General features: G+C 40.7%; 1 protein-coding gene across 1 annotated transcript in view; it reads right to left on the bottom strand.

The window, feature by feature from the left end:
* The window catches only part of igf2bp1 (insulin-like growth factor 2 mRNA binding protein 1), a 52,246-nt gene that overhangs the window by 22,523 nt on the left and 3,286 nt on the right, over positions 1-26,437 (bottom strand). The window contains exon 2 of the mRNA XM_082530967.1: positions 25,499-25,559. Coding sequence (XP_082387093.1) covers positions 25,499-25,559 — 61 coding nt within the window. The remainder of the gene's footprint in view (positions 1-25,498; positions 25,560-26,437) is intronic.

A 26,437-nucleotide genomic window follows, 5' to 3' on the forward strand; every position in this document is an offset into this window, starting at 1 on the left:
ATTTTGTTTTCCAAATAAGTAAGCAAACCCACGATGAGTACCACTCCCCATCTTCAGCATATTTGGAAGCTGAATCCAGTCTGTTACATCTGTGAACTTCTCTTCTCTAAAATACCAAGTCAGCATTTTTTTCTAATAAATAAAAAACAAACAATATTGTGCAAAATTAAACACAGACCTGGAGAACTGTCCAGGTCTGAGAACATAACTGTCACCATTTCTGGATTTGCCTGGATTTATAGGGGAAAAGCTGTTTCCCTCACCGACAGCACTCTCATTGGTCCATCAACACCCAGTTCCACAACTTAAATCTAAGTCCAGCGCGAGCTTTGTGGAGGAAGCCGACGGTGCAACAGCTACATGCGAAGGTGCACAATATGTGTGTGTTACTCGTAAATATCCCCGACTTATAATAACAGAGTTATTAACTTTGGTTAATTAATATGCAAAAACTTTGCTGAAAACTGAAAATAACCTTTAACCAAAAAAACCCCAAAACATTTATTTCTTACTTTTATTTCTTTATTCCCTTTTACACTTTTCACATACTCATGAGACAAGAACAGAATAAAAGAGAGAAAACTGAAAAACAACTGATTCACTGCCTGTGAGAACTTTGAATTTAACGTGTTGGCGAGAGAGGCCTCCGTTTGGGAATTCCTTTAGGTTAAAAAGGGGGGAGGGTGTAGCAGTAGGCTACGGGTCAAAGTTCAGGCTCTGTTCGCCACTCTGACCCCGCCCGCTGCTCGTGCGGTAGGTCTCCATTTTGGAGAGGCGAGGGTCTCCATTTTGAGAAGTTGAATTGCGCCTCGCTGTTTAGGTGGGCCGTTTGTATTTGAGGTCTATAGGCACAGCTTCCATCTCAGGGTTAGGCCTGTGACATTGTTACCGTGGACAAACTTACCAAATCAGACTTTTTAAATTATTTAATATTCAACGTGTGCCGTTTATATAGGTGTGATTCAGCCTCTGTGAAAACGAGTTAGCCCGTTACGCTTAAAATAATCCCTGCGTTTAACATTCGTCTAAACCTTGGTTTTGTATTTAAAATTATATTATTAATAATAATCACATGAGCTGTTGGCGTTTCAGCACCTCCACCAGCTCTCCCCTCTGCGCCTCCGCCCCTCCTCCTCTTCTCGCCATTTTGTGTTCCTATAGCCGTGTCATATAACCATTGTACCAGGCGGAGGAACTGCGGCCCCACAGCCAAGCAGTGGCGTTAACCTATAGTAGGAAATGCAGTCTGCGCAGTGATACAGGCGGGATCAGGGAGTAACCTCGCGTGTTACACTGTTGCACAGTTTATCAGAAAGCGGTCACCTATTGATAAACGGGAGACGAGGCCGGAGACGGAGGTGCTCCTCATGTTCAGATTGTAAGGTCACATGTCTGTGCGCCATTCCTGCTGATTGTAATAAAGTCTCCACGGATAACCCGCGACGTGGAGACAAAACACACGTTGGCGTTGTTGTCGAGTTAGAGAGCTTTACGGTCCGCCCTGAAATGGTATCCAGCATAAACACAGGTGTTAGAAAGCCAGGTTTGCGGCTTCAATAGAAAAGCATATTCCTTCCTTGTATTCCCCCCCCACACAAATAATACTATAGACTACATACATGTGAGAACCAGTCATCGGCCATGTTGACCAGGCAACGCCCATTTACTACAATGAATGTGCAGTCACATGACAGCGGAGAGCACATACAGCACATGAGAGGAGGAGGGCGAGGAGCCCACATACGCCATTACATGAACATGGGATCATGCAGGCGATGTGTTGGGTTGTGGGCTTCTTCATACGTCTGTTTTATCTCTCAGCTACCACCATAACAGTTGATTCAGTCCTGTTATAAGCTGTACAGTTGAGTAATATTTAAAACACGGCTGTGGTGTGAGTACGGTTCACCCCTTTAACACATCCCTCCGCGAGGTGCCTTACTCTCAGTCTCCGCATACTGTCGGAGATAAGTCCGCCACGAAATGTTTACGGGAACTAATATGCAGGCCGGGAGTGCGTGCAGACACCGATCTCGTCTTAATCACCTGAACATAGGGATTCACTGTGAGCGCGCGCGAACGCTCTGCTTCCCCTCCACGCGCAGCCTGTGTAGTGGGGAACGCGCATGTCCATTCACAAAGTGCTTAAAAACTACTCTGAAGTTACTCCAGCGGCGCGAGGGAGGAGGGGGCTAACAGCCTTCTATAGAATGTGTGCCACGAGTGCTCGCGGCTGATATAGCGGACACGTTTGGGGGTTGTTGTTCGGGTTTGTGTGGCCGCGAGGATTGGAGAAACAAAAAGTGTCGGCTTCTGTTTGCTTTTTGCAGCCGACAGCAACGATTAAACTCCAACCTGAGTAAAGGTTGTAGAGGGTTTTTTAAGGTCCCGAATGAACGCTTCGAGTTTAACACTTAAAAGAACGAGCCGCTGTATGACCGCATCTCTACATTTTTTTATTTTTTCGTAGCTCAACCGACAAAGTTGTGATGCGGCTGAAAACAGATTGTCACGTAGAGCCACGTTCTCGGGTTTAATTTGAACACGAGGAACAACTCAATAATATGACAATATTAAATTACTGTAACATGGCGAGTTTTCTCTGTTACTGTAGGGTCTTTACAATATAAAGCGCCTTGAGGTGACTGTAGTTGTGATATATGAGTGAACCGCCATGTTAACCTGATAACGGCAGGCTGTTGCTCATAACATGTATTTTAATGACAGGAGACGGTCGGGAAAATATTGAAAGATTTGAACAATAGTTCTTGGACCAATTAAAGACATTTAACTCCAACAAAAATCTTGGTTAAAGAATCAAGAAGAATGTTACCATCTAAATCCAATTACTACATTTTTCTGATTTTTGGTAGCTTTATTTCTTGAAAAAAAGTAACAGGCAAATATTTTTACTGTTTCCAGTTTCTTTACGTTTTATAACAAATGTGTTGCAAAACAGTCAGAAGGAAAAAGGAATAATTAAGATTCCCTGCAGACAAGAGAACAAAATGAGAGTAAAGGCCTGCCTATTTTTCACCTGCAAACAGCAAACAAACAGTTTTAATGTCAACTCACAAACTGGTTTTAAGTACGGTTTTTTTGTTCATGTTGGATCCCCTCACCTCTACAAAATAAACAACATGAGCTGATGATGTTACAAAGAAAGCCAAGTTTACATTATTTTAAAGGAAAAAAATAAAAGGTCTAAAACTAGGGCACACTTCTGTGAACCAGAGATAACAAATACCAAAATCGAATATTAGAATTTAAGGATTCACTTTGCTCTTCACATATTTATTTTAACTTGTCAAATGTTTATGATTTAAAAATAATAATAATAATAATAATTGAGCAATATTTAAGGTGGAATTTCAGGGAAAGCTGAAAATGGGACGCATGAATATGAAGGGAAAAAAATTAATACTTTGAGGAAAAATTGTGTTATAATCTTTTAGAAGAGTAGGTCTTAGTATTTTATAAACAGACAGATTCTTTCTTCATAACATGTCTCTCAACAAAAATACAGAGTCCAGCCCATTCATCCTGTCACAGTCAGCAGGGAACTAAAGAAAAAAGCCATCAGCTGATTTTTAACATTGCAGCTTTCTATACTGTCTAAACATACAGTCAAACATTGTGCAGAAAAAACGAGTGAAAGCGACACATGATTGTTTGATTTGTTACACTGGTTTCAGCTGTGAAGGTAAAGCACTGTTGAGCAAGAGCTTCGGGGTTCAGTTTTTTTTCAACAGCATTAATCTTCTGTCATAAAATAATGAAACGAGAGTGCGTCTGCGCATTTAGGAACTTCAACAAGCTTCCAGATTTTACTCTCTCCACAGACTTTTATCGAGTCATTTGTGCAGCTGTGTCTGGGTAAGAACACAGAGCTTTTTCTTACTGTTCATTAAAGAATATTTGTCAGGACAATAATTCTAGTCCAGAACTGGAAGACTTCAAACACATAAAACACAAACACTCCACATATTCATTCCTTAAAGGCAACACAGCCATCATATGTCCAGAAAACGGACTCTTCTTATGTTAATATTTTAGAGACAGAAACAACAAGTTACCAAGTTTTGCATTTTTGTAAGGATTTATTTCGTGGACAGCAAACAGAAAGTGGACGAGGGCCCAGCTTCTGCCTCTCCCCGCTTCAAAAACAAAATGGGGGAGAAGGAGTAAGAAGGGAGGGGAGTTCCTGCTTTGTCTTGAGAGAGAGACAGCGAGTGAGAGAGAGAGAGTGATGTCAGCCTCTGCTTTGTTTTGAATCTGTGAGGAACAGGGTGGGGCCAAGAGTAGCCTATAGAAAAGCAGCAAGAAAAGGGGCCCGTCTGCTCACCGCCCACACACACACACAGACAATTTTTTTTTTAATTAAAAAAAAAAATTTGTGTATGTTATATACATATATATATTATATACACTAACACGAACTACACACTTCTCCTGTCTCACCGCCTTGGATTTCCTTCCTTGAGTTTCCAGCTTTGAACAGCAGAGGGCCGAGTGAGTCATCGAGCTCCTCACTGCTGTTCAGACCTCAGTGAAACAAGTTTCTATAGCATAGCCAGCAAAACACTGACAACGTGGAGTTGAGTTCATATTGAGATGAGAATTTTAGGTCTGTGGTCACTGCAATGAGCAGTTCAGGGAGAAAAAAGGAGAAAACTAATCAAGAATATCAACATAAATATATTACAACTGCAAACTGTACTGCAATAAACATAGTAATGACAAAACACATCGTTATCATACTTTCACAGGAATAAAATCCCTGGTTTTGCGTCCCCACACTGTTAACATTTGCATGCAGCACGGCTCACCCAGACGTGACTGTGGTGCTCAGCAGATTGTGTCTGACAAACATGACAGCAGTAAGAGTTCAGAGTGCAAACAAATCTTTCAAACTGTTTTCCCACAACATCAAAGCTCAGTCCTTAGACTCAACTTTATTTTTTAAACGTGACAGATAATTAACAACACTTTACATGTACTGAATTTAAATATTTAAATATTACCAAAGCTTTCAATTTAACTCCCTTGTTGTTTTAATAAAAATAATAATAATCATTATTATTATTATTATAACAAATAATAATAACACATAACAACATTATAATAACTGTTTTTAATGATATTTTGTTTTGAATTTTTGTTTTATCACAATTTTTAAGCCAAGTAAAGTTTAATATGAAAATAAAAGAGAAACTCTTCACCCAGTTTTAACAAAATAACCTCTCCCTTTGTGTGCAAATATTATCCAGGCTCAGATGTGTAATTAAGTTTCTCGTGTACAAACTAAGTCATGCTTCATAAATCCAGGTGTAAAACAGTAAAGTGTAAACAGAGCTTCAGCGAGCACGGTGGGAAAAAGGAAAAATTGCTGCACACACAATGTTTTGCAGAGTGACACCTAATCGTCACTATGAAACACTTTTTAAAATATTATTGTGAAACATGAGGGGAGCTTTCATTCCAACTTTATTTAAACCACTTGTCTTCATGTTGTATTTCATACAAACCTTATCTGGTAGCAAACAGCTACATCAGATTTAAGTGAATGAAAAGGATTTGTAAAAATACAAATTCATGCTGCAAATGTAACAAAACCCAGCTGCATTAATTAGGCAGTGTACTCAAAAATAAAATAAAATAAGAAAAGCAACATGTGAGATTTTTAAAACAATTTTAAAATGAATAAATATGCAGGAAAATACTAATGAAATAACTAACACAAATTAGAAAATGCATACACATCTTCTATAACATTATCACAGATTTCTTTCATTTAAAAATAATTTTAAGAGGAAAAAAACAAACAAACGTTTTTTCTCGTCTTAAAATGAAAGCCAGTCCAGTCAAGAACAAAGACATGAAGATGGTAAACATTCATCATCATAACACTGTAAAGTTTATGGCAGGAGCCTGGCAGTGGCTGTCGTCACATCACTTAGTCTGAGTCTGCCAGCCGTTTCCCTGCTAACTCATTACCAACACAATGAAGATCATCTCTCATACACCTCGCCTGAGACTCCCTAAGCTTTACCATCACATGCTGCTGAAATGCAGAGCCAATAAATACGCTCTCGTAGTGCCCATGAACATGGCAACTCTCCATCACCCTGACAGAAGAACTGAAGCCTGCTTGATTTAGTTTCAGAATAACAGACGACACTGTGCAGCGACTCTGACCTGTGCAGACCCCTCAAACTCTCACAGTATCTTCTCGAAGGTTCTCACCCAACATCACAGCATACAACCGTGGCACCTCCTTCCACATACACACATGCCTCAGCACCACGTGAGCTAGTGCAGTGGATGTGATATGGCACACCCCCAGACTTGCACACACCCACTTCAGTGAAGGGAGGAGGGAGAGAGGCATAGCACACTTTTATTGCTGGGGGAGGGGTTTCCTCTTTCTTTCTCTATCAGTCCTTCTTCTTCCCTCTGCAGCTCATGTGTGTGCGAGTGTGCATATGCATGTGCGCGGCCACACCGCATGCCTGTCTGTCAGACATGTGACCAGCAGGCATAGCTTCTATTTTAACTCTGAGAACGGCAGATTGAAAGGAGAAAGAAGAGCAAAGTTGACAGAAAGCAATCAAAATCTATAATGTGGCTCAGGAAAAAGCTTTATGTATTTCAGTTCATTTAACGTTCATTCAGAGGCAATGCATTTAAAACTGAACTAACATTTATACTCAAGTTCCCACAAAGTGATGTCCAGAAACCCTCAGGGTTAAGAGTTCACCCAGATTTATGTGTCCACAGCAGGGATCAAGCCACAGGATGATTCGATAAATCACAGTGTTGACACATCAAAAGCGAGATGATCACAAATCCCCACCGTCATCCTTTGGACAATGAAGCCTGGACTACTACTACTACTAAATCCCTCTTCCCCTGACTGTCAGCCACGAGTTGCTGCTGCAGTTTGGAGCAATACTGCAGAAAACACTAGTGGATTTGACCAAATGTTGGCTTCTCCGAGTTCCTAAGCCCAGTGGTCCCCAACCCCCGGGCCTCGGACCGGCACTGGGCCGCGAGAGTTGAGGCTCAGGTGTGAAATATATGGTTTTCAGGGTTTTTATCGGTTTTCAGCGTTATTTTGTTATCGTTATGATAACTGTGATAGTGATATTTTATTCCTTTTGCAGTCATTTATTCCTGTTTGTGGCAGGGACAAATGTCATAGTAACAGTGTGTCAAGCACAAAAGGTTTTCAGCTCTTCATCATGTCTTTAACCATTTATTTATGCACATTATTGGCCAAAAGATTGGTTAGTGTCATCCCATTTGCTGATATTAGTCAACAAAAAAGTTGCTGATACAGAATTTCTGCACTGATGCTGATTGGTGGATACCTAGGATAAATTTATAGGTCGTAAACCTCGACACAGAATCACGATTTACACACACAAAAATAAAAAAATAAAAAAAATAAAAAAACCAATCCTTCTCCCAAGGACAATGGCTTTTGCTTTTGCCTGCTCTTTATTCCTTTCACTCTGAATGCGATGAACCCAGCACTCGTGCAGATTCTCAGCAGTGGAAACTCAAGTCGCAGACAGACAGACATAGTGAAGCCATGTTGGACACAGTCAGTGAGTCACATTAAAAGGTTGCTAGTTTAGCTCAGTGGGTAACATATGTCGCATTGATAGACAGAGTAGGCCCAGGTTCGAGTCCCACCCACCCCTTTGCTGCACATCTTCCCTCCCCCTCTCTGTTTTCCTGTCTATCCACACTGTCTCTATCCAATAAAGGCTAAAAGGCAAAAAAAAAAAAAAAAAAAACAAACCTTAAAAAAACAAAACAAAACACTGAAATTTAAAAACCATTGTTCTGAGTCTAAATATAGACCGAGCAGCCCGTCAACGCATTTTGCTGATCAAAGGCAAAAGAGTTGCCTGCAACGCATTTATGTGGCACGAACATTCATCCGAAGAGAGCATTTCAACAACTTTTGCAAATTATGCTCAATTTCACACAGAAATGAATCAAGTGAAGAAGCAGAAAGAGTGAAACGTTTTAACATCTTACAACATTCCAGGAATTAGTCAAATTGCATGGCCCTGACAAGCAAACACTTAGTGACAGTGGAGAAGAAGAACTATGGGCAGAAATCTGTGCCATCAGAAACTGAATTTGAAAAAGTTAAATTTGAATTTTAATGGCTCGGATTGAATCTGAATTGTAACTTGAATAAATGCTTTTAAAAACTGAATATGAATTAGCCTAATTTGAAATTCAATTTATTGGTTTGAAAATGATCAACATTAAATTGAATTTTATATTCTGAAAATGAATTTATTTGCTTTGAAACTGTATTTTATCCTTTAAAAGTTTAGCTCTCGAATAATCTCAGATTCACTTCACACCATTCAGTTTCAGTTCTACAATTCAGTTTTTTGGGACTTACACCCGGTTCCGGTTCAAGAGTAATGAGCGCAGATTAATAGAACTACGTTTTACTAGCGGACCGAAAGTGTTACTGACGGGAATCTACAGCATCTTGAGCTGAATTAAGACTTCAGAAGTCATTCGTCATGTCGAATGACCAGCGGATAAACTCTCAGGTTGGTAATAAATGTATTACATGTATTACTGTAGCTGCCTCCACCAGTGTGTGAATGTGAGAGTGAATGAATAGTGGCATTGTAAAGCACTTTGGGTGCCTTGAAAAGTGCTATATAAATCCAATCCATTATAAGAACAAGCGTCACGTTAACAAATGATAGCCGTACGGTAACTTTTATGCTTCTTGTAGCTGTTAGCTAAAGACGCCAATTTAGCCTAGTTTGCCCTGAATTCAGCTTTGACAAACAAATATGATCGACTGCCCAAACCTTTGTATTTTAGCTTTATTTATGTCTTACACAGCATCCCAACTCTTTAGCTAACTTAATAACTTTAGCTAAAGTGAATAGTTAGTCTAATTCATTAGTGCAGCATTACTGGATCACCTCTGAAGTGATATGATATACAACTATCACTGAAACAGCAAACTTTGTAAATAAACAAACAACACTTCTCATTCTCTAAACGTTTGGCCACAGCTGTAGATTACACTATCAGTGCTTGTTCACTCTTGACAATAATTACATTTCTTTTTTTTCCTCTCTTTTATTTTTTTCTTATCTGTGTGAGCACCTGTGTGTACACCTGTGAGCATGAGCGCGCTTGTATTTAAAAGGTTCCTTCATGTAATGATCTGCTAGAGGGTGTGGGGGAGCCACAGCCCCGTCCTCCAGGGCATGAAGCAGGTATGGAGGAGATCAAAACTCCAGACATCCAGAGGCCCTCAGAACACAAGAGACCAAGATGTTAAAAGATGTCCCCAGAGAGGTGGCGTCTGATACCCAACCTGACATATGGACACAGACATACAGGCACACACAGATACAGACATCCATTCCCACCCTCATGCTCTCATATGCAATTACTCAACACTCAACCAACGTGGAGACAGACATAGAGAGACACTGTACACACGATCACACTCCCCAAGCGTACTCTAAGAACTGGGTCTAGGTACCCTTGCCCCCGGAGGGGGAAACTGCACCCAGACCCAGGGGGTGTTACCCTTTTCCCTGGGGTGGGGAGAAGCAGACCGCCTCGACTCCGCAGCAGCAGGGAGGCCCCACACTCCAGACCCCAGACAATAATTACATTTCTAAATTCTCTTTGTGCATTTACAGGTAAACAATATCTAATATTTTATCTAAATGACTGCTTTGTCTTTGAAAAGGTGAAGAGCCTGCGGCCGGTGATGGTCCAGTTCTACTTTAAGTACATCCTTACGGTGGCTCACAGGACAAGGTTACATTCCTGTCCTGCCAGAAGAGAAGAGAAACTTCAGAGTCTTCATGCAGTTCAACCACACCTGTCATATTCGAGGGCCGGTGTCATGCAACTTTTCCATGCGTCCCTGGTGCAACACACCTGAATACAATTAGTAGGTCATTAGCAAGAGTATAGCACTTGACTGCATGCTGAGGTGGCAACCCCTAACCCTACTCAAGTAAATTTAAGTAAATGTATGTATTTGGAAACATATACTTCTAAAATACTTTTATTGCACCATGTTCATTCACTCATGAGCTGCTGTAACATGAATCAAATGGCTGAAAACTATTCACTTTAGCTAACTTAATAACTTTAGCTAAAGAGTTGGGATGCTGTGTAAGACATAAATAAAGCTAAAATACAAAGGTTTGGACACCGTTTTGCATGTTTCCCTACTGTAGGGGTCTCTGCAAGCATACAGGGCTCTGACAGGGTACAAGATGACAACTTTGCAATTCTACTAGAAACAGTCGATCATATTTGTTTGTCAAAGCTGAATTCAGGGCAAACTAGGCTAAATTGGCGTCTTTAGCTAACAGCTACAAGAAGCATAAAAGTTACCGTACGGCTATCATTTGTTAACGTGACGCTTGTTCTTATAATGGATTGGATTTATATAGCACTTTTCAAGGCACCCAAAGTGCTTTACAATGCCACTATTCATTCACTCTCACATTCACACACTGGTGGAGGCAGCTACAGTAATACATGTACATGTAATACATTTATTACCAACCTGAGAGTTTATCCGCTGGTCATTCGACATGACGAATGACTTCTGAAGTCTTAATTCAGCTCAAGATGCTGTAGATTCCCGTCAGTAACACTTTCGGTCCGCTAGTAAAACGTAGTTCTATTAATCTGCGCTCATTACTCTTGAACCGGAACCGGGTGTAAGTCCCAAAAAACTGAATTGTAGAACTGAAACTGAATGGTGTGAAGTGAATCTGAGATTATTCGAGAGCTAAACTTTTAAAGGATAAAATACAGTTTCAAAGCAAATAAATTCATTTTCAGAATATAAAATTCAATTTAATGTTGATCATTTTCAAACCAATAAATTGAATTTCAAATTAGGCTAATTCATATTCAGTTTTTAAAAGCATTTATTCAAGTTACAATTCAGATTCAATCCGAGCCATTAAAATTCAAATTTAACTTTTTCAAATTCAGTTTCTGATGGCACAGATTTCTGCCCATAAAAAACTCCCTTTTAACAGGAAAAGGCCCCTCTCAGAACGAGGCACAGGACAGGACACCCACTTACTGCGGCTGGTTGGTGGCAAGAGGAAATACAAGAAAGTGGAGTGCAGAAAAAACACTTTCAAATTAATGTTCAATTTTAAAAAGTTAAGAATCCTTAAATTAGTTACAGATGAAGGGGGAGACCAATGGGAGCTCAGTGCTTCCGTGGTGCTCAGTGGGTGAGCAGGCAGCTATACTGCACATGGCTGGAGTTGTTCAAGTACGACCTGTGGCCCTTTGCTGCCTGTATTCCACATCTTCACTGCTCTACTATCAAATAAAGGCCAAAATGTCCAAAGAATATTTAAAAAGAAGAAGAAGGAGAGGGAAAAAAAAAAAAAAACAGAGCAGACCACACATCAAGTTTAGTCTTCTATCAAAGGTTGAGAAAAAAAAAAAAATAGAAAACCCAAAATCACATAATTCCTGAATTATGGAGCTCACGAGTTTCATTATGGAAAAGTGGTGTAAATGTTCTGATTGGTTCCCCCACCGACACCACCAAGGGAAACCCCATCACTACAAGACACTGAGAAGTGTTTAACACTTCGCAACAATCTTATTAAATTAATAATCAGAGGACTGGGGACAAATGCGTGTATTTGTCCGAGTCCTCTGATTATTAATCAGTAGATCTTCACTTTCTTGACATTTTAAATTCTCATTTTAATATTTATACACTGAATTTCTTGAGGGTCTGCAGACACAAGACTCTAAACTACTCACTCTCATGTGTGTTCTTACAGATATGTTTATTAAATAGGCAAGGCCCATTTTACATAATGATTATTTGACATGCCGCTACTAGTACTACTAGCCCGTGAAAACAGCAGTGAAATGTCTTCTGTGACCTCTTAATGACAACTCTGTTCAGCTGCATTATGGGAATTGCAGGATCTAACAGATGTATTGCTTAAATGATGAATTGTGGAAATTGTGATACTTAAAAGAAAATCTGCAATTTAACTGAATGTTTTATATCATTAGCATGTTTTTTAAAAATTAGTTTCTACATCACTATTTTGCTTTCCAAAACACTGTGGCTGCAAACTTTTCTAGACAAATTAGACTAAAAATAAATGAAATTAAACCCTTTCAGCATGAGCAGGGTTCCAATTAAAACACACCAGGTCTAATTTACTGTTTCAGTCTTTCTAATACAGTTATTTGCATCACATAGGAAAGGCTATCATATCATTCAAAATAGTACTGGTATACAGTGGGGCAAAAAAGTATTTAGTCAGCCACCGATTGTGCAAGTTCCCCCACTTAAAATGATGACAGAGGTCAGTAATTTGCACCAGAGGTACACTTCAACTGTGAGAGACAGAATGTGAAAAAAAATATCCATGAATCCACATGGTAGGATTTGTAAAGAATTTATTCATAAATCAGGGTGGAAAATAAGTATTTGGTCACCTCAAACAAGGAAAATCTCTGGCTCTCACAGACCTGTAACGTCTTCTGTAAGAAGCTTTTCTGTCCCCCACTTGTTACCTGTATGAATGGCACCTGTTTGAACTCATCATCTGTATAAAAGACACCTGTCCACAGCCTCAAACAGTCAGACTCCAAACTCCGCCATGGCCAAGACCAAAGAGCTTTCGAAGGACACCAGGAAAAGTATTGTAGACCTGCACCAGACTGGGAAGAGTGAATCTACAATAGGCAAGCAGCTTGGTGTGAAAAAAATCAACTGTGGGAGCAATCATCAGAAAATGGAAGACATACAAGACCACTGATAATCTCCCTCGATCTGGGGCTCCACGCAAGATCTCATCCCGTGGGGTCAAAATGATCATGAGAACGGTGAGCAAAGATCCCAGAACCACACGGGGGGACCTGGTGAATGACCTGCAGAGAGCTGGGACCAAAGTAACAAAGGTCACCATCAGTAACACACTACAACGGCAGGGAATCAAATCCCGCAGTGCCAGACGTGTTCCGCTGCTGAAGCCAGTGCATGTCCAGGCCCGTCTGAAGTTTGCCAGAGAGCACATGGATGATACAGCAGAGGATTGGGAGAATGTCATGTGGTCAGATGAAACCAAAGTAGAACTTTTTGGTATAAACTCAACTCGTCGTGTTTGGAGGAAGAAGAATACCGAGTTGCATCCCAAGAACACCATACCTACTGTGAAGCATGGGGGTGGAAACATCATGCTATGGGGCTGTTTTTCTGCCAAGGGGACAGGACGACTGATCCGTGTTAAGGACAGAATGAATGGGGCCATGTATCGTGAGATTTTGAGCCAAAACCTCCTTCCATCAGTGAGAACTTTGAAGATGAAACGAGGCTGGGTCTTCCAACATGACAATGATCCAAAACACACCGCCCGGGCAACAAAGGAGTGGCTCCGTAAGAAGCATTTGAAAGTCCTGGAGTGGCCTAGCCAGTCTCCAGACCTCAACCCCATAGAAAATCTGTGGCGGGAGTTGAAAGTCCGTGTTGCTCGGCGACAGCCCCAAAACATCACTGCTCTCGAGAAGATCTGCATGGAGGAATGGGCCAAAATACCAGCTACTGTGTGTGCAAACCTGGTAAAGACCTATAGTAAACGTTTGACCTCTGTTATTGCCAACAAAGGTTATGTTACAAAGTATTGAGTTGTATTTTTGTTATTGACCAAATACTTATTTTCCACCCTGATTTACGAATAAATTCTTTACAAATCCTACCATGTGGATTCATGGATTTTTTTTTCACATTCTGTCTCTCACAGTTGAAGTGTACCTCTGGTGCAAATTACTGACCTCTGTCATCATTTTAAGTGGGGGAACTTGCACAATCGGTGGCTGACTAAATACTTTTTTGCCCCACTGTACATTTTTTCATGATATAAAAGTGTGATAGTGATATTGCTGCTATAGCAACAGCGTGCTTTTATGCTCCCTAGTGCAGATCAGCGAGAAAAGCCTGGGCATGTCTGAAAGCTTCATGTCAGCCACTGACGATTTAGTACCTAAAAGGGAGCTACTTCAAACACCTCCCAGGAAGCACTGCATTTTGCAAAATGTGTAGGAAAACTGATCCTAAAGATGGAAGCAACAAGCACGTTTCACCAGAGGCAGAAACACATTAAAGTACAACCCGGCTACAAAGGAGGAGATGCTAGTAGGTGGTGATGTACGACCCAAATGTAAATAAATGACTCCACCGAGCGCTGCTGGAGCACTTGCTAGTTACACTGAACGTGATGGTTCTCTTATGTTGTGTCACTGGATATAATGCTGTGTTGTGATAATGTTTGAGACTATTTGCCCAATTCTAAAGAAATAAAATGCCCCCTACAAAAAAAGCAAAAGATAAAGACAAATTGCATCAAGGCTGATGCCTCCTGTCCACAAACGTGTGTCCTGTCGGACAAAAATTTCAAGAATTCAGATCTAGCGGGCAACGGCGTTGGGCCCCAGCTCCCTCGGCTCCATCTGACAGACACGCACGCAAACACAGACACGTTTTCATCCCCTTCATGAACGGGGGTTTTGTCGCCTGTTGGTGAGGAGCTCAAGTTTGTAAAAGGCCATAAAAAGCTATTAAAAATTCATTAACTTAAAAAAATTAAGAAGTTAAGGAAATAGTAAGAAAGATTCAGTTTGATTCAGATTAGGTCACCATTCTCAACACCTCATTTTACAGCAGCTGGGTAATTGTTTAAAATTTTTACTTGAAGGAGGGGTTTGGTTTTTTTTAAGTTTAGTTTTTTTCCTCGTAGAGGTTTGATGTACGTATTCTATAAAACTAAAAGCATCCAAACTGTGCTGTAAAGTTATGGATTTCTACTCGTTGGTTTACGTAAAATCCACTTTGGTCGGGAGATTAAGTGAAGCTTTGTGCTCTTTGTCTGACTGTTTATACAAGAGGCCTGTTGTTCTCGGAAAACAGAAGCGGAAGTGGAGGAGCTGAAGGAAAATGTCTGCAATCAATGCAGTTCAGTTTCCTTGCATAAGCACGAAGGAAGACCTCCATTTCTGACCTGTTAGAAATACATGAAAGTGTCATTCGCCTTTGCAGATAACTGATCTCATGCTACGGCTCCCCTTGAAATCACAGTTCCTATTTAAAATGAATGTGGCTCCGATTGTTTTATGCAAAAAATTATAAAATTAAACCAGTTTTTGTATTTAAATGTTATAAATCAATTCCAACGTGTAGGATTTTTTGCAATTTTACAGCATTTTTGAACTGTGTTCTCTGTGGTGTTGTATTTTTATTTGTGTAACTGTCTGCTGTCAGGGTTAATGCTGACTGAGCTTTGTAACACCCTGAAATGATTGGGGTGAAAACACCAGCTCAAAATACATGACAGTGACTTACATCCTGTAAAACATTATTTTAGTGCTTCCACATTCAACCAAAAGCTGAGAAACACCAAGAAACACAGATTACCACTTGATGTATAGAACAAATGCTTTAGCAACCTGGCTAGCCAATATTTGCAGGGAAGCTTCTGCTTTGCTAAAGAAACGCGTTATCTGTAATAAAAGCATGTGTTATATTTGGTTAGCACTGGTTTTGTGGCTTGTTTTTACTAGTTGGTAAAGTTTTAGCTTAGCTTTAGCTTTTCAGCCTAAGCAGTCAGCTTCTAAATATATATATGTCATATAAGAAATAAAAATGAAAAAAGGTTAAAAAACACATTGACAATATTGTCAGTCAATAACGGGCCATAGTACAATTTAAGCAATTCTTTACAGTGCTGTAAAAATCCTTTAAAGAGAATAAATACAACATTTTTAACAACTACAGACTAGATGTACCAATCTTGTGGCAGAATTGCATTCTCTCTATTTAACTTGACTTTTCTGTTTTAGTTTTCAGTTTATTGATTTTATTGCAGACAATTATTTCTAAATCTTTGTGAAATGGTTTAAATAGTTTACTCTTTTCTTCCTTTATTTTATAAATAGAGCACAATTGTAATCATATGCAATATACAGCACTAACATATTGGAGGAATAATAGGTGCAGTTCATACAACTTCAGTACCCGTTCGACCAAAGTGTGGGCTTAAATGTGCACGTTTTAGTTTTTTAGAAAAACTGAAAAAAGCAAGTGACTAAGAATGGGGGGGGAAAAAAATCTGTCCTATTTAATGGCATTACTGTGTGCAAGTGAGGCAGGACTCAGGTACATGCACGCACGCACGCACACACACACACACACACACACACACACACACACGTAAACATGAGGGGCCCCATCCACCATGCACACCCGACCCCTGGCCCCAACAACCCTCCTCCCTTTCCTACTTTCGTTGTCTTCTTTTCTTGATCACTCCTTCTTCCCCCCACCCCTTGAATGTGTGTGCACGAACTAATGTAGGGAGAGGACAGATGGTTTGAACCAGACAGAAGAAACAATCAGAAAGATGGGGTGGAGGGGGTAGGTGGGGGTCTTCTTAAAGAGACAGATCTCATTTACCCCTTCACCTACATTACACGCGTGCCTCCACTGTCCTCGTCCCTTCATTTTTACACCCTCTCCTCACCTTATTTTGGCTTGGACCTTTGTAATTACATTCTACATTAATATTGTTCTTTAAGTTTTAATGTCTTTTCTCTCTTTTATAGACTTAGAAATGAAGAACCAGTGGTTAGCTAAGTTTCTTTGTTTTTGCCTTTCAAAATAAGAAAGTAGAGGAAAATGCATTCTTACATCTTTAAATTTCACTTAAGCTCACATGTAACCATTTCTATTGCCCAGGCTGCTCAGATAACACTGCTAATGCTGCTTCTTTCCTTTTGTTACATTTGGATTTAGAAACAAACAGCAAAAATCTGACAATGCTCCACAGAAGATTTTAAGCAGTCATGGGCCAGGAAACAGACCAGTTCATATCACAGACTTGTGCCTGTAGAAATTAACCTTTTAATAGTTGGATCAGTACAGTTTGTTTTTACAGAGTAAAATATTTGAAATCGAAATACTTTGCACAAAACACCATTTCTACATGTATGCTGACAGAAATAATAACTAAACGGGATAAAACCATTAAATAGTTCCGGCAACACAAACACCCATTTGAAACAAAGCTTTCACACAGATAGGAAGACTCAGCATGAATATATACGACACCAGTTTGGTCCAAAAATGTAGACCAAGTGAAACCAGTTACTGCAAGAACTCAAATATCACAGTCATATCACACACTGCAAAATGATTTTACGTTGTCTGATTGGATCATTTATGCACTAATTCAAGTTAAAATAAAGCACATTTTTATTCATGGTTAGCTTTCATAATAAGTGGTAAGATTTTCACAAAAACAAAAACAGATCAGTTTAATTCCATTACTTTATAGGAAACTGACTTCACTGTAGTTCCTATTATTTCAATGCAGTGAGCAAAACCTAAACTTAATGAGCATCACCAAAACATTTTTACCTGAAAGAAAAACAAAGAGCAGCTCTTTGTGTGCTTCTGTGCGACTACAGTGACCCTCAATGACTAAATACCTTCATTAATGTTTTGCAATTCTCACTGCAAAACTAATGAAATACAGAACACAGCCGAAAATAAACTTCCACAATACACCCAGTCTGGATGCTGGAATACTTTTCATAGAAGAGTACAGACTGCACTAGACGCACACAACAGCAGCTCTGTGAAATTACATCCGACTTAATCAGCAAACGGAAAATTGTTTATACTGCAAGCTTCCATTTGAGTAAGACGGCAAATTACTAGTAGTAGTATAGTGGTAGGAATTGTAGTACTGATGTACGTTAAGACTGTTGCTGCCAAGCGGAATGTTTTGTTTTTGTTTTTTTAACTGTAGCTTCAATAATTTGCATTTCAGGAGCAGATTGTCTCTATTGCAGGAAAAAATGAATTACACAAGTATGTGGGACATTATCTCCCTGCAGTAGAACAGAAGTATAAAACTGCTGATGAATGCCAGTTAGAACAGTAAAAGGATTATTCTTGTTTCTGCGAAGTTGTAACTGGCATAGACAAATGCTGTCCTTCATCTGCCTTCACGTAGCTGCAGTTGAGTTGAGGAATCTGTTCATGCCGTCTCAAAATTATCCACAGCTATTCTTTTAGTTTGAATGCACGGTTTACCTCTCAGTGCATCAACCACTGCAGAGCAGCAGCCTGTCTAATCAGATTACAACTGAGCTATCCCTCAAAACTGTTTGTCCAACATCCCCGAGCAATGCAGTTCAGCTGACATCAAAATTTAAACCACATTCATCCTCCTTCCTGTGACTCTCTCTGGATCCTTTTGGTTTGTCTGTCTGCTCCTCGTTCCCTTACCCGGTCTCAGCTCTTGTGCAGACGGGGCTGAAATGGTTCGGGGATCACGGCAAAAAACAAGAGGGCGAAACGAGCACACTGTACCAGAGAGTAACCAAAACAGCACAATGAGACCATGAACACGCTGAGCAGAGAGCGAGCAGAGAGAGCAGAGAGCGAGGATAAAGTATAAAGTCAGAGCGTGCATGTGGGTGAGCGAGGCACAGTGCTGCTACCAGACGATTGGTCGCACCCCTCTTGCTCCCTCCGCCCACTTGTCCCCTCCTCCTTTGCCAGCCATGAGAGAGGAGGAAATAAAACCATAGCTCGCCTCTCTCCTTCAGCTCTGTGTACTGCTGTGTGAAAGTGCTAGCCACACACATCCAGCTCCTCACATGCATGATCGTTTGGGTGCATTTAAAGCTGCGGCACACTTTACATGGGGGAAAAGGCACAAAGCTTCAGCAAGGGAAATTACACAGAGGTGAAAAACAGAGCAAAGATTTACACACACTGCATACATTTCATAGCTAAGAAAAAACAAAGAAATCTGCTAAAAAACTTGAATGTTTCGATAGCATAGTGTTCACTGATAAACAAGATCTTTATTCCAACAAAGCTTTGTCAGCAGATATTCAGGCATCTGATATTTTAAACACTGCTTTTTATGAACAGAGTTTAACTGTGGTACAAAACCTACAGCCTCATCACGTATACAGGATTTTCTGGGCTTACCGGTAGTTTACAAACTCATAACACACATTTTTGGATGCTAATGGAGTTATAAAATGTCACTAATTGATTCCTTCTCTGTACTCCATTCACTGCCCATACAATTTTGTTACAATCATGTAGAAAATATAACATTTGCATTCATGTACCTTATTGATCCAAATGCTGGACAAACCATTCGTTTATTTAAGGAGAAGAGAATACTGGCTGGTTTAGCAAATTTACCTACGAGGCTACAAATGACCAGAGATTAAACACTGTGGAGGAAACTGGTAAACTTGGGCCATCCAGACATTCTGAATAATTTTGGGAGAATAAAATTGAGATGTTTTACACAGTCATCACCTCTCGATGGGGAAAGGCCTGCTTAAGATTTATTCAGACTACTGGAAATACAACTTGTTAAATTTAGGAACTGCTTAAATAGAACCTGTCTGGCAGGTGAAGTAGGCTAAGAAATGTCAAAAAGTGTCCTGTTACTTCTGGCATAAAACCAATACAGCACTTCATACACACGTAACAGTCAAACATGGTGGTGGAAGCATGAAGACTATGACTGTTTTGCTGCTTTCAGGAGCTGGATGACTTGTAGTAATTGATGGAACCATGAATTCTGCTCTCTATCAGAAAATCCTAAAGGAGAACATCCAGAAGTCAGATTGTGCACAGAAGCTCAAATCCGCTTCAGTTATGCAGCAGAGCAGTGATCTGCAACATACCAAAAATTCCAGCTTTGGCGAAAGCTTTTTCACACCACTACATGTTAGCTTCACCAAGAGATTCAAACTTTAGAAGCAGGTGGGACAAAGTCTGAGGCCATGGTTCTGAGCCAGAAAAGGATAGATTGTGCGCTCTGGGTTCAGAACAACTTGCTTCCTCGAGGTCGAGCTTGGGTATCTCAGGGTCGTGTTCATGAGTGGGGAAAGAGTAAGACAGAAAATTGATGGACAGACTGGTGTCTGCAGGAGAGGCTGTACCAGTCTGTTGTGGTGAAGACACCAGCGTCATGGAGAAACTGTGGATTATGGCCACAGGCTGTGGGTAGTCACCAAGATAATGCATACAATGGCAAAAATTAACTTCCTCCAAGGGAAGTCCAGATTCATCCTAATGAGCCCACAACGCTCACTGGACTGGTCGTGTTGCATGCAAACGGTGACGTCACCATAGCTCCATAACATTTATACCAGTGCTGAGGGCATGAGTACTAGTCCTGCAGTATTTTCCAAACAGATGTCAACACTCAGACAAAAAAGTTTTTCCACAGAAAATCGCCTCTTTTCAAACTGTTGCAACATTTCCCCCTAAAATGATGGTCACATGATCAACCACTCATGTCTTCAAAAAAACTGAGGACTGCACAACCAGCCAACATGATGCCAAAATGCAGCGAGCACTACCGGATGTGACATCACTTTTAGCGTGCAGCAAAACTTGAGTGAAATGGGCCCATTAGAGATTGTTATGAGTGCTGTCACTTGGGAGGGGCTCATAGTAGAGCGATTGCTCATCCACAGCAGAAAGAGCCAGTTAAGGTAGTTCAGGCATCTAATTACGGTGGCTTGAACGTTAGATGTCTGGGGCAGACTCAGGACATTCTGACTTTGGTCTTAACATCTCCCCAGAAGACCTGACACAGTGGCCAGGGAGGGGGACGTTTAAACGTTACAAGCCAGGGAGTTTGGGATTCACTAATGCGATGAAGACAACATCACCTAATGATGCACAAACTTTGACAGACCTCTTAGACTCGTCAGAAGTAGAAGGGCAGTTTTGATCATGGAAACTGTTTTGTCCACCTCAGAGAAAAAAAACAACTCAAGTGGGAAAGTGTTAAGATTTTTTTTTGTTTGTTTGTTTGTTGGGTTGGGGGGGGTCAAATCTAAAACCACTTCCTCGTCTTCTGACTTGGACACTGCATGCTAAACAGTGCCCCATTAAACCAGATAGCAGGTTTATTACAAAAGCATTTACAGCCAAGCTTGTTGTGGAGATGATTTTATATACGTCAAACTCAATTACAAGAATGGACAAACAAATGGTGCCTAAAATATCTAGAATATAGCTGTTGCATCCATTAAAGGGAAAAAAAGTGGGGGGACACAACATGTACAGTAACTTCACTCAGCTGCTAAAAAGAAAAAAAAGCCAATACAAAATGTGTAACACCATTACAGAAAGGGAGGAAATGACATTTAGCTTTTGAAGCCACTTTCATAAGAAAAATGGAAGGATATCAGTATTTCAGAGGATGTTCCCAGCCATTTAACTGCTAACACTGTGATGTTATTTGGACGTGATCTATCAGTCAGTCTATGAGTCGCAGGAATCTTTTTCTCTTTTAGAGGTTTTCAGTGAAAATTAATAATTATTATTATTATTTAAAAAAAAGATTCCTAAACAGTGAAACAATGACAGCAGATATGCTGGCATGCTTCACGTGCAGCAGTATTTTCAGGATTCCATGCATTTTTTTCCTTTTGAAGGAAATGCAAACAGGAAGCTGTAACACATGAAGACTAATGCATGAAGAAAGTAGAACAGGTTGCAGCCTCCAATGCAATTTCTCCTGTTTTGAAAGGAGCCAACATCATCATTTCCTTTTTGGATACAAATGGAAAAATGAGTCGAGACTCAAAGGAGACTGGAATTAATTCCCACAATTATGAAATTACAAAATTTTGGTGTGCTGTGCATAATAGCCTCATGTCGCGGTGAAGGCGGGGTGCAAATCCTAGCACACTGAACGCTAAAGATAACATTTTGGTGCCAAAGGTCACAGCATACCAGAATCAGACACTAAACCCTGCCTCTAGAAGCAAGGACATACAAAGATACTACAAAGTGGGAATAATAATAATTATTATAATGGTTTTTAGCCACACACTAATTATGGGTGAATTATGTTTATTCAAAATTCCAACTTTTTTTCTTTTTGCTTTGTTTGTTGTTTATAGTTTTAGTGCAAGGAAGAAAAAGTCTTCAGTGGAAAATAAATAAATAATCGATCTGTTTTAAAGTACAATTGTTTGCATAATACTGACCCAACAACTAAGTATTGGCCAATGGCGTCTGTAAATACCATTATATTTCCTGATGTCAGACAGCGGGGCTAATACCAGTTGATACTGATATTCTGCAAGTTGCCCGTGCGAATGTTTAGAGGGAGTGTAATAAAAAATGTGAACTTTGCAGGAATGCACCTAAAATCAAAGGCTAATTTTAATATTTTGTTTGACTACATCTCTTGTAGAATCAGTGTAAGACAATTATTACAAGACTTCAAAGACTTTAAAAAACGCAAAAGAAACACAATAAATAAGCTAGCCTATAATCTGTAGCAGCTCTCGTTTTACCTGTGACATCCAACAAGACTTTTTTTTTTTTTAAGTGCCAGGTTGCTGCAACAGAATTTTGCAGAGCATGGGTAACAGATGGAAAAAAAAACACACACACACCTACCCATGCCATTTATATTTCAACTGGGTTTAACGGGATTTTTGGTGGGCGTCACCACTGATTTTCTTCACGCCAACAGCAAGCGTTCTATACATTTCCCCTCTCCAAAGAGGGAGGCTTGTTCTCTCTGAGAACCCACACACACACAAAAACTCCCCTCCCTTCTCTCCCCTCTCCTCTTCCTGTAGCTATACAACCCCAGCTTTCCACCTTGCCAAACCCTCTGCAGCCTTACACAGTAACCAAACAGCTCTCTCTGAAACTTATAACTCGTCCATCTTTAACGTCCATACACACAAACGCAAAAGGTACCGTTCAAAACACGGTCAGAGGTCAGGACAGCCAGGGCCAGCGCCCCCTGCACTGAGACTTGTGGAATATAAAGAAGGAATTGAACCTTCATTCTTTTAGTTAAGGGACTGACACCCCCACCCCACCTCCTTCAAATAGCCCAAAGGGCTTGTTCCTTCAGAACAGCCGCCACTCCCACACAAACACACACACACCCTCCTTGAGGTTCAGAAGCAACTGCAGGAGAGCAGTTTTAAGACGTTTAAACGTATGTACTCTGGCAACTTTCTTTTAAACACGTGTAGAAACGCGAGCACCCCCGAAACCTTTTACTTCCACGTTAGAATCACAATAAATGAGAAACATTCAAAACGGTATCAAAACAAGCAGCTTATTGAGTGAAAGTAGATAAAAATAAAATATATGCTGGAATCTATTATTTTGAGTGTTTTTGCCCAAATGCGCACGTCGCCAGAAAACGCCTGATTCGTTGCCCCACAGTCTTTGTTTGACAACTGGAGGATTTTAAACATTTACAAAATAATTTCGTAAAATCAGCGTTTGCTCAAACAGCTCGCACACGCTTGTATGCTGGAGATGAGCAGATGTTTTGCATAAATATTTAAACGCGATCATTTTGCGACATAATTTGGATAATTTAGCTCTGGCTGACGGACTACACGAACAGCCATTTTAAGAAAGGGCTTCCACAAATTTCACAGTTTTCCGTCATGTTAATATTTTTCTAATTTTTTAAAATTTACTTAAATTTAAAAGAAAAGCACACACACACACACTGGAACACGTGATGTAGGCCACGGGGCGACCCGGGCGCTGACGAGACCCAAAGTGACACACTGTGGAAAAAAAAGAATAAGGAGCAATCTGTACAGTGGCTGCTTCATTCAAGGCTTCGCCATTTTGCCCTCCATGCCTGACGTGGTGCAACTCCTCTTTGCGTGGACGCACCACGTGTTGTGAAGCCACGAAGGGCCACAAGCTCGTCCCACGGTACCCCCGCACCCACCCACTCACAAATCACCTTTATTATGGCTCTTTAAGGTGATCACAGTCAAGATCTGGGACTCTTCACGCACCCGCTAAGACACCTGAAGGCATTACAGCCATGTTAGCTCCGTGTGTAAGGCGAGTTTGGCAATAAGTGACCACACTCGGCCCCACTCATCCACACAAAGACCACGCTGCTGGGATGTGTGTGCCACAGCCATGTTGCAACGTTTTTACTCTGCTTTCGTGGCGCAGGGCGGGCGCCCCAAAAGCCAGCTCAGTTTGAAATATTCGGCCTTTTTCATACAAAATCCCACGAAGAGTGATTACGCCAAATCGTAGCATTTATTAAAAGGCAACAAGTGTGGAAATGGGGTGGAATCTTCTACATTTCCTGGCCATTTTGGCTCATGGTGAATACGCACACACATATACATACGCACACATGTGGCCAAATGGCGGAACATGGAGAACTGTGCTCAACTCGTATCTGTGCCAAAGGTTACGGGCATAAATGATGAGCTATAAGAGAATTGCATAGTGCTGTTTGAATGAAGCAGGTCAAATGAGCACAATGGACACCAGTTAGAGCTACTACTGAACCGCAGAAATTTCATTGACACTCACCCAATTACAAAGAAGCCACAGCTACAGGTACACTATCAGGCTGCCACATAAATGTGTCCGAGTTGGCGTGAAGCAAAAGGTATTTAAATGTGAAATATTCACACCCAGCACCTATTCTGGGTTAAAACGAGCATTATATATTTAAAAGAAATACTACAATTACTAAACAGCACAGCTGTGTTTTAATTGGAAAGACGTGTTATTAATTTAACTAAAAAAATAAAATAACAGCTCCATTAAATCACAATTTCCTCGTCAAATACATTCTAAAAGAAACCTATAAACGAAATAAAATAATCAACACACCGCATTTCCGTCACAACTCCCAGCATCATTAAAAACTGATTTGTTTTCAGAGTGTGGACGTTAAACCGAAGAGTTTTAATAAAAGCAAAAAGCGAATATTATCCATGCACACGTTAAAGCACTGAAAGGTTGTCCAACACGTGAAACCACACCACTATACATTTATAAAATACATATGTGCCAGTGCATTTTTAAAATCGTGTTAAAGAAATTGTGTAGTGGCTGTAGTGTAAGGAAAGAGTAATTACATAAAAGGCTGGGCCTAGAGCATATAGTAAACCACAGGACGTGCTCACATCAACACTGCGACTTTACGAAGAACCTATATCTACGTGCTTGTTGAGCTCACTCTAAAAACACAGCAGCATTTTAAAAGGACGAGTAAAAATCCAACCACACTGCACAGAACGGCAGGCACCTAGCTAAAGCTGTCACAGTTCAGCTCCACAGCAATGGCCGACAAAGTTGAGGGTCCACGCTACACTGCCACACCAACAAACACAGCCAAGCTAGCCACTGCTAGCCTCACAATGGCTTCTAACGTCAAGTGGGCGCAAGGGCCGAAATCTGTGTCCCACTAATAGCAAATCATTCAGTGAAGTCGTTGTTTTCACTTATTACCCCATGAGAGAAAGACCCACATAAGGTGATGCAACACATGAAAGGTTTTTTCCCCTTTTCTTTTTGAGAAAGGAGGGGGAGGGGTGATACAAGTGCTCAATGTACCTTTGCTTCTTGGGGACGGAGTGTTCGACCTCAATACGTTTCCCATGAAGTTCCACTTTACCTGAAAAAAGGAAAACTGGTTCAGAACAAAGTGTGGCTAAATGCTAACTGTGTACTAGCTGCAAAGGCCTACGAAGGGAATCTACTGTATTCAGGGAACACAGTGTGGGTTGCCTTGCGGTTCACTTATTTCCAATTAAACCTGGTGATCTTCCAAGCACTCGTGAAAAGTACTAAGAAGCAGTTATGTTGAAAGTGCTCAAAACATGCCCTAAAGTCGGGGAGCAAGTGAATAGTGTACATCACGTCACTTTCCGTCTGCTTGAATCCCTCAGAAATGCCAAGCGATAACTATACGTTTATCAGTTTAACTCTGAGTGGCAGTTAAAAGGTTTCAAGCCCACATGGTTGTAGTGTGAGAGGGTTGTTTGGAGAGTTTGGTGGGGGTTCAGGAAGGATCAGAGGGAGCTGACTGGCATGGCGACCTTGCCTCCTCACGTTACATGTGTAGGGAACCATGAGAAATGGGCCACAGAGCTGTCGCCACGCAGGAAAGCGAGCTGTACCATAGCAGGGTAGGTTTGTGTAAATTCTGGGTTGGTCTGAGGCCAGGTTTGGTAAGGGCTAATTTATTTGTTTCTGCCTTTGTCATAGTGGACTCCCGGCTTAAAGGGGGAGGGGAAGCAGCAAGGCTTCATCCTATATCACAAGAGAGTAGGCTACTCTATCCAGTGCTCAGGGGTGCAAGATATTAAAACGCCTACCAGAAGCACGCATTAGCTTGAAATGCACGTGTCATAATTAGCACAGTACTGTTAGAATCTCCTTTGATAAATTACAACGATATCAAGGAAAGCTTCACCAATGGCTGTGTTTTACAGTATAGCTTTACACTACGTGCGCCCCCCCTCCTGCAAAAGTTGAATGGCTCCCGTGGGT

The sequence above is a fragment of the Aulonocara stuartgranti genome, assembly GCF_965226115.1.
Source record: "Aulonocara stuartgranti genome assembly, chromosome: 4".
NCBI classification, from domain to species: domain Eukaryota; kingdom Metazoa; phylum Chordata; class Actinopteri; order Cichliformes; family Cichlidae; genus Aulonocara; species Aulonocara stuartgranti.